At 41.8% G+C, this 10,033-nt stretch overlaps 1 protein-coding gene across 1 annotated transcript in view; it reads right to left on the reverse strand.

Annotated features, from left to right (window-relative positions):
* The window catches only part of NPSR1 (neuropeptide S receptor 1), a 57,515-nt gene extending 48,535 nt beyond the window's left edge, over positions 1–8,980 (reverse strand). The window contains exon 1 of the mRNA XM_040072937.2: positions 8,742–8,980. Coding sequence (XP_039928871.1) covers positions 8,742–8,888 — 147 coding nt within the window. The 5' untranslated portion in view covers positions 8,889–8,980. The remainder of the gene's footprint in view (positions 1–8,741) is intronic.
* Between the last annotated feature and the right edge of the window lie 1,053 nt (positions 8,981–10,033).

A 10,033-nucleotide genomic window follows, 5' to 3' on the forward strand; every position in this document is an offset into this window, starting at 1 on the left:
CCAACTTCCTTGCTTTGTCTTCTCTCAGGATTTGTATCCCTTTTGCTGGGAGCACCAGCTGTGACTGTGGAATGGGGATATACCTGATAGCCCGTTCCAGTGGAGGTGCTGTTCCACATGTCTTGAGGTGCAAAAAAGCCTTTGATATTAGAGAAGTTGTCTAACAGAAAGAGAGGTTCAACTATCAATGGACAAGGCTTATTTGTACTTGATCAGGGACCCAATCTAAAGCAGTTTAGCTCTAGCTGCTGAGGCTGCTTGGGAAACAACCTGGAAAAAATTAGGTTTCCAGGTATGAAATGAGCCAATAGAAAAAGAGAAGGAGACATACTCCATTCCTGGAGTGGCTGACTGTCCTCTTAATATGAGGACTGCAGGGCTGTGGTGAATTCTTGGTCCTGCTGACCTGGTGTCTTTCTGCACCATGTTCTTGGTCTCTTGGATGAAGAAGAGGCATGATCCCCCATATCACAAACCAGTAGCAGTTTAAGTCTCTGAACAGCTTTTTCTTGACAGTTGATAAACTCTGAGAATACACAAATGATCTTGCCTTTGGTATATTTTAAAAATTACGGGGTTAGCATTGCCACAATTGAGATTGTAAGAGACCTGCAATCATGGAGCAAGAAAAATAATTTTGTGAGAGTGTTCTTAACACATAAGAAGAATATATAAATCCCCTTGTTAAATTGGGTAACTGTCATGCTCATGCTCAGGTTCACCACTAGTAGATTGTATTGCACTTTCTTGATGGAGGAATAAAAAGAGAAAAATCTTTTCTCATTCTCTAAAATAATCACATTAATTGCAGACCATGTCGAAAAATGAAGCAGTCTAGATTAGCAATTTTTTTTTTTTTTATGCTACTGTAGAAGATCTTGGATCATGAACATTGAAAACTGAAAATGTCCAGGATGGATTTGCTATTTTAACATCCCCCATTTAGGATGGAAACTTAAAACCCTTAAAAAAAACCCACCCAAACAAAAACCAACAACCCCCCCCCAAAAAAAAAAAAACCAAAAAACCCCAGGAGAATTAATTTTCCAGAGGCAGACAGGTGCCATGCAGTTTGACTCATTTCTGTCAGGGATTTATAATCAGCTTATCTCTTAGGCAAATTGCACTTTGGACTGCAACACTGAAGGGAATCGAGGAAATACACGCATTAACCCAATTAGGGAGTTTTAAAAGTACTGTCTAAACCTCTGATATAGTTTATTGAATTTTAAATAAAGAAACAAAGCAAAAATAATAAACCCCCCCTTTTTCTCTGCCAGATTCCTCCACAGCAGAAACCCTAGAGGTGCCTTCTGGGGTCTAAGTGCTGCCTACAATTATCTGGCAGAAGGGTGCAGAGAAGGTAGAGCCAGATTCTTCTCAGATGTGCACCATGAAAGGGCAAGAGTCCACAAACAATGGCTGAGACATGGGACATCTTGGTAGGAAATCAGGAGAAAATGTTCTTCATGCAGGTGGTCGGGCACTAAGCTGGGAACCCAGAGGGGCTGTGGGATTTCCATCCCTGGAGATATTCAGCAGACACTGCCCTGAGAAATCTGGCATTGTTTGGATTTGCTTTCAAGTGGTTGGTTCAGGTGATCTCCAGAAGTCCTTCCCCACTTGTATTATTATGCACACACACAAGTATGCATAAGACCTATTTTCTTAGAGATTATTCTTAAAACGAAAAGGTACTTAGATATAATCAGGCGAGTGCTTTGAGCACGTTGCGTATGATATATTATATCACAGAAACATGAACAGCTCAGATCTTTCTGGGAATCTTTATGTAAATTAAATTTTTCGCTGCCAGTGAAGAGTATGGGTATAAAGGCTACTGTCATGGAAATGGAAGAAACATATTAGTCTTAGGAGAAAGAACTTTAAAAGCATAAGATGGTGTTTTTCTTGTATTTATTTGAAGTCCTGAGATGAAGAATTTCTGCCAGGTGTGACCAGCTTAAACTATGGGCTTTCAGAAATGAAGTATGATGCCACTGAAGAAGCCATGACCGTGGTTATGCTACAAAATAAAGGTTCTTTATTACACAAAAAGAACAAACTTGTTTAAACTTCCTGTGTTGAAACTTTCTGCACAAGTTGGACTGTGAAAAAACCCCACAACCTAACAGAAATCTGCTTGAAGAAAAGCTGTAGGCGCATTGCGTATACTTTAATAGTAGACAACAGTGCTGACTGTCAAGAAGGAAAAAAAACAAGGGGCACCAAATATCTTACAAGAAGAAACACAACAAACTGTGTGAAGCAAGCTTCACAAAGCAAATGCTGATGACCTGAATGTGAAGATTCAGATGATTAATTCATCTCCTAATGCTCAAGAAAAGAGAAGCTGAAAAAAATGGCTGAAAAGCTCTTGATTTATTTGCTGATAGGCCTTGTTTCAATAAGAAAGAAACATGCTCAAACAGCTGGAAAGGTCACAGAAATCTTCAGCCTTAGCTGTCACAAGCAGCAGGAAGTTGTACTGTCCACCCCTGTAAAACAAATATGTTTCAAAACAAGGTTCTCCATCTGGCAAGGCAAAACTGAGAAGATGTTTCTACACAGAGTTCATAAAAGATATTCCTGAAAATTTTGGGAAAACAATTTGACTGACACCTAAAAACCCATGGAAAACTCATGTAAAGGTAAGAAAGACTGGGAGAAAAGAAAGTTCAAAACTTAGTTTTATATTTTGTCATTGAAAGTACTTTCATCATGATTGAATTTGAGAGAAACACATTTGGGGTGGCAACCAACCCTATAGGAGTTTTTTTGTTGTTGTGTGTGGGGTTTTTTGGGTTTTTTTTTGTTTTTGTTTTTTGAGGGGGGGTTGGTGGGTGTTTTTTTTTTTTTGGGGGGGGGGGGGGGCGGCGGGGTGTATTTGTTTTTGGTTTTTTTAATTAGTGTGGCCTGGAATGGAGCCTGATTCAAAGTGCATAAACACCAGCCCAGCCCCAGGACTGACTCTGGGACTGCCGCTTTCCCAATTAAATGCTACTGGTTGTGCTTGACAGCCCTCCTATCCCCTCTGCAGAGGCTGCCTCACTGAGATTCTTTCTGACCAACTGCCGGGGTTATTCTCCCCGCTCAAGGTTATGGAACATTCTGGCAAAGCTGGGATGCATTGCCACATGAAACCTTCACAACATATCGAGCGTGCTGGCAACAGACACTTCCCAAGGAGTCCTTATCATTGGAAAAAGGCACACAGCTGGAAGGAACACGAGTTGATTTTTTTCTGTTTTGTTGAACTTGAGAAGCAGTTTTGTAAGAGTTTGTGTCAATATGGTATTCCTCTCATAGTCTGTTATATTTTTGTGTTACAAAGAGAAGAGATCTATAATATTTTCTTCGTTTTAGACTTAGGGAAACAGACAAGCTGAGAAAGTCTATTCACTAAACCAGGACACTTTTTCATGGAAAGGGGCAATTTGTTATTAAGATTACTTTCTCATTTTTAAAAAAATTAGCACAGCTGTTTTTGGGGTTTTTTTGGTGAACCTCTGTTTTTTTAAAAAACTATTTCTTACCTCTGCCTTCATCAGGGTCTCTTTGGTACACACAGTCTAATGCATGCTTGTTGTGGTGATCTTTCCAGCCTCAACAGCTGAACAAGCCCCCACCCTGCCCCAAAATTCTCCATAGGTGTGATGGTGACTGTCACAGTAACAAACATGACAAATTCAATTCTATCACCAAGTAGTTCTTATATGTCATTCTGTTAGGATTTTGTACAAGACAGTTAATAAATCTGGGCAGTACTGCTCAGTTATTGCAGGATGTTTCACCCTTTGCGCTCTAGGAAAATTCCACAGAATTAGACAGATATCCCTGATTTAAATGTCATCAGGAAACACAAATACCTTTTTCTTTTTTTTTAAGACTAATTTCAATGTGGAAAGATAATAGTAAGTGATTCACAGGTCCATCCATAATTTTATGATTATTGGCAGTCCTATTTAAAACTCTGAAGTGTTGTTTTTGTCAATCACTTAAAATTATTAAAAATGCCTAATCATTAAAACTAAATATCTCAAAAAATGTAAAAAATTATAATTTCGGGGCATATTTATCTAGGAGAGGCAGACAGGTGCAAATCATGTGCCTGTGTGGAGCACAGGGTCAGCAGTATGAGGGTTGCTAGTGTAGAGCAGCCCAAATCAGCTGGCTCAGAGCTGCTCCCTGTTGGGCTGTCGTGTCACCAGATCACTTTTGTGTTGTGTTTAAGCTGCTGGATGAGGCCAGCCTGGCCAACAGCACGGCAGCAGCAGTTTCCCAAGATCATTTTCAGTGCAGCATCTCAGGAACAGCAACAGTCATTACAGCGTAATGCAGAGGCTGTGTTCAGGAGACCCTGACACCTTATTTGTGTAAACTTAATCCTCCTCCTCTCCCCCTGCTGAAAGATTGCAAAGTTACCTCTGAATTATTTGATAATGTCTATTTTCTAAAGTGTGTGATTGCATTTGCAGAGATTACTCCAGAAATATGACAGCACCCATTATTATTTTCTTTTTATGTATTCAATGACGGGATGCTCGGTGATATTTGCTTGAAAATCAGAATGAGCAATAGCATAAGCAAATGATTTTCAGGAGATAAAGCGACTCCTACATTTGGATGAAAGGATAGGGACATCAGAATGCAACTTCAGCAGTCTCTGAGAACACCTGGAGCCAAATCCATGTAACTGGATAGTCCTACAAAGTTCTCGGCATGTTGGTCTCCTCAGCTCTCTGCTGGTGATGGTAAACCCCGACCTTTGTAAAGAGCATTATCTGCATTGATAAGCAGCCAATGTCCTTAGAGCTGTGCTTACTTGAGCTAGGTAAGGTAGGTGCTGTCCTGTTTAATATCTGAGCTACATGGGCTAAAACAGGCAGGTACACAGAATGCTATAATGTGGGGGGAGAACAGTCAAAGACATATGTTTAAAATAATTTGTGATGGTTTTGATAGGCACACAGTTCCTCCTGAGAGCTGTAACTCTTCAGTATCACTGCTGTGCTAATGCAGCACGGCACTGGGATCAGGGCTCATGGGGTCAGAGGAAGGGGCATGTCAACATTTGGACCAGTGATTTGGGTTCCTACTTGGCAGGGGGTGCTCTGGAGTTCCCAACAACCTTGGATGTAAACAACAAAACCTTTGTGTCCTGCTGCACAGGTGAGGATTCTACACAGCAGGAAACAAAAAGTACTACTTAATGGATTCCCAGCTCTGCTGGGAGGTAGGAAATGATGGCAGGAACACACTCCCACGGAGAAAACTCACCGTTGCTGTTCCATTCTCTTTTTGAGCACTCCAACCTCTACTTTCCTGCATAAAAGCAGGGCATCTCCTTTCTCAGCAGAGCTCTTGAAAGAGAGATGATGCCTAGCCAATCTTTCTGAGGACAGGCATATGCTCCTACCATTGTGAAAGCTTCCACACTGTTTGGGTTAGCATCTGGCAGGAGGAGATGCTTCCTCCAGCCCTGACAAAGGCTCCCAGACCTTGTGCAGAATTGGGTCAAACCTAATCTGAGATTCCAGCTTTTGTCCAGGCAGGTTTCTGGTTTGTAACTTGTAAGGTTTGCAGAGTTAAGAAGGTCCTAAAGTAGAGGAAAGCTACAGGTATTTAAATGATTTCTGCTCTTTCTGGACTACTGTATTTGGCAGGTGCAGCTGATGCTTACTTAGACATGGAATAATCACATATGGAAGAGATTGTAAAGGGATGTAATGAACTCTCCTTTGGCTTGGGACATTGGAGCTGTAATTAATACCAATTTGCACATCTGTTCTGAATTAGGTGCTGAAACAGCTAGCAGAATTCTTTGTAGTTTAAGTCAATAACCTACCTGTATACCCCATTGAAAGACACCCAGGAAAAGAGTTGATCTGGCTTTTCAGGGACAATTTGCTATAACACAGCAGCAAGACCTAAGTGGCAGTGGGAATGAGGCAGTGCCTTTGCCATGGGAAGCAGCAGCTCATCTTGTTTGTTGAGTGGTGCGTGGATACACCCAGTCCTGCCCCAAAAGCTGCCACTCTGTATGCCAAGAATCAGTCTAGTTAGCTCACATGGCCCCAAATCGGACTTCATTAGCAAAGCTTTGGTGGGCAGCTAGCCCTTCTGTAGTAATGACTACCAGAAGAAAATTTGCATTCCTCTAAGTGGAGGAAATGCTCCATTTTTGAGCTAAAATAAATCGCAAAATTCCCCCCAGCCTCCCCACCAAATAGATAACAAACACCTGAACTGGCAAAACACTCTCTAATCTGAAACTGTGCAGGGTTTAGTTGTTAAGCAGAGGAATAGACAGAGGCTCAAATTTTTCTGAAAAAGAAGCATTCACAGCTCAGCCTTTAATAGACCTTAGAGCACTGAAATGCCCTAATGGACATTATTTTACTTTTGTCACATTGCTACCACGGTACAACACAGACACTACCTGGGGTGGGCACTGGCTGTCCTTCTGCAGCTTGGGAGGAAAAGAAGACACCGGCACATGTACATGTCATTTGAGGAGCATGTGAGATACCCTGGCAGCTGTCATTGGGTAAAATCATTAAAAAGTCATTAACACAGGTACGAGGTGTCACTCCCTAGCCTCCGTTTGTCTGTTTAGATCATGTTTTCCTATGACTGCTTTGATAAGGTAGGTTACACCTGCATTTTCCAAGCAGAAATAGCTTGTGTGCTCTGTCTGCACCCTGGCACACAGGGGTCAACCTGTGCAGTGACCACTCACCCACCCTGCCTTCACAGTCAGCCACAGGTGACAGTGTGTTTGAAAATCCAAACCCTATTTGTAAGCCACATTTTGAACACTGCACTCTGTTTTTCAAATTCATCCAGCCTGTTCCAAAGTGAAACCTAAGTTGTTTAACTACAGCATTGTAAAGAGGAAGATGATGCTTCTTGGCTTGCTGAAGTGAGCAAGGAAGCAGCCACAACATGGGCAGAGCTGGTGGAGAATGGCCAGCTGAGTCAACAGGTATCAGCAGCACCTTCCACACGTGAGTTTTACAGAGTGCTGAAATTGCTAGCAGGAAGCCCTGTCTTCCCTGTACTGTAGTCATCAGAGCAGGTGCTTTCCCCTTCCTTTCCTACAGCTGCGCCAGCTGTCATTCGTCTCTGGAGTCAAAATATTTCCAGGCTTATCAAGAGCTAGTAATTGATGTGAAATCAGTGAGTCTTCTTGCAAAGTTCGCGCTACATGTGCCAGAGCCAGGCATCCGGCAGAGCCTCAAGTGCAAGTCTAATGAGAAGCCCTCAGCTACAGAATCATTTCTTTTAGCAATGGATGAACATGCATGACTATCCTTGGTTTCTCAATTATTGTAATTTACTCAATCTCTCCTATTAACGAGCATTTTTCTGCCTGGGGACTTTCTAATCATGGAATTAATTGTCACTTTTACCATTATAAAATACTGCTCCCATGACATTTTTCAGATTTACAGCCCTAACTGTGAAGACAGGAGATAAAGAAAAAGTTGTTAAAATATTTTTCTTGTCTCTTGTAAATGTGGGGTTTTTTTGGTTTTTTGGTTTTTTCAAGAGCACTTTAGGAGTCTAACATGGAGAGGGAAAAAAAAGGAATAAAAAATAATTTTCATCCATGAAATCCTAGGTAGAAGTACTACTTTGGCTATTATAAGCAGCATGTTAAAAGGGACCCTCATTAATTAAGACTAGCACTGTGGCTCATCTCTTCCTTTATCAGGGCTGGGAACCTGCTGTAATTCCACTGATTCCACTAGGATTGTGTAGAGAACTAGCAAACTCACAGATACAAATACTGCTTCTGAGTATATTCCCTTTTACCTCACGTGTGGTCAAATGATATAAATGCCTGTATCTTTCCAGCTGAAATTGATCTCTTTGGTGCCAAGCTCCAGAAGGAATGGCAGGGTACTCCTAGCCACACTTTTTAACGACTTGAACTTGTACAACATACCATAACAGTAGAGAGACACGTGGCATTCAGAACAAAATTAAGCAGTAGCAACAGGCACAGACATCTGAAGGAAATATGAATTTCAGAACTTCTCTCATTTTTTTTCCTATATTCATATATTGCTAAGGTGGTGTTTAGTTTTGGAGATGACTGAATACACTTCCCATTCAATCTAACAGCATTCACTACTGAATGACTCATCCGATGCATCCTTAACAACAGATTTCAAGAGACACTGTGATCCCTGCTCAATTTACCAACAAGGAAACAAACAAACAAGCAAATGAATTAGAAACTGTTCCTCATGAGTCAAAAAAACCCCAAACAACAGAACCCCCCTCTCGCTTGTGTACAATGTTTGTTACACCTGGAAAATTGAAAATAAATCCCTTGTGTCAAGATGATGCCTCTAAGAAATTACATTTAAAAATTGTGTTAAGAACAATACAAGCTTTTGCCTAAAGATGCATGTATAATTACAATACCTCTACCAAAAAAAAAAAAAAAAAACCACAACAACAACAACAACAAAAAAACCAGTACTGTCCTCTTGTGGAAGGAGATAGAGTTAGCTAAGACATGTTAACCTGAAGTCCAGTTTCTATAAGGATTTTGCTTTTCAGTAGATGTCTCACATATGCTGTCGGCTATCTTTGCAGGGGGAAAAAAAAACCCAGCAATATCCGGGAAAAGTTCAACAATCTTAGTTGCCTCCCCACATATGTGCTGAAAATGCTCTAAAGCTGCAAGCATTTGAGAAAAGTAATTTTAAGCCTTAAAGTAATACCTTAAAGGAAGAATAAAAGGATCCCCACTCCTCTTCTGCCTCCACTTCTGTGAAAGTCACTGTTTCTGTGTGGGTGACAAGGGTCAGATCCAGACAGCCGGTACTTCCCTGGGAGCTGCTGCTGGCTTCTGTGGAGTTGACTTCCATCACTGGATTTTGCTTAAGTTGTCTAGGCGCTTGTTTTACTAAGAGTTAATGCAGCCAGGCTTCTCCCGTAAAAGCGCAGCACAAAACCAGCTTCTCACTGGCTACCAGAGGTGTCGGGCTTCAGTGCAGCTGAGTGATAGGAAAAAAAAATCAAAAAACAACAAAGCCAAGCTGGCATTCCTTTGAGCTTTCTTTTGTTACAACTCTGATAACAGCCATCCACACGATCTTTCCAACAGCAACAGCAACAAAGTCAGCACATATGGACACAGCCATGGGATTTGTCAGCTCTGGATTATCTTGCACCCCAGTCTGTTAGCTCTGGAGTCAGGCACACCTGTAAAAGCATGGAGCTCCCCCCTGCACTAAACCCAGGAGCCTGGGTATTCTACTCAGCAGCACTGCTTACCTTAGCCAAGCTCACTACGATTTTGATTACCTTTGGTCTTATGGTATATCCATAAACGAGCACCAACATGCACTCCCATATTAGCAAAACCCAATTAAGTTTGTAGGCTTAAGGGATCACAATTTCCCTGTCAACATCTACCTGACTTCATAAATAGACCTCTCCCCCACCTTTGCAAAGAGCTGGAGTGTGCTGCACACCCAGGAAGCAGCGCTTTCTTCACCGTATGGAAAACCTGTCTGGAAAGGCACAGATCCTATATGCTTAGAAGCTCAAGACTTCAGAAAAAGGTAATCAATTATCTCTCTATTCACAGATTTTCTGGGCACCAATCCCACATACCCTCTGTTTATTCAGATGTTTTTACCCATCTCCAGTGGCATCACCCCAGCTTTACATCAAGGTGACAGATGAGAGTGCACTCACCTTCCCTGACCAGAGCTCAAAGTCACTTGTAAATACAGCTCTTGTTCAGCTTTGTGAAGATGCTCTGCCTCAATGACAGTGCAATCCTAAGCAGCACTTGATGTGTTTCACACTCACACTCCACCAATTCAATCTCTCCTTTGTCTCCTGCTCATGACAAAACCCAGTCCTGTGTTTATGTAGGCACAGATGGCCACGGGTGAGCTCAGGAGTCTTTAAAATCCTCTGTCGTGTTAGCACCACACAACTTCTCCCCAGGTGCTGGAGCAGGGGTCTCCATAACATGCCCACATCATCCATGTCCCTGATC

This window comes from Hirundo rustica, chromosome 1 (assembly GCF_015227805.2).
Source record: "Hirundo rustica isolate bHirRus1 chromosome 1, bHirRus1.pri.v3, whole genome shotgun sequence".
NCBI classification, from domain to species: Eukaryota; Metazoa; Chordata; class Aves; order Passeriformes; family Hirundinidae; genus Hirundo; species Hirundo rustica.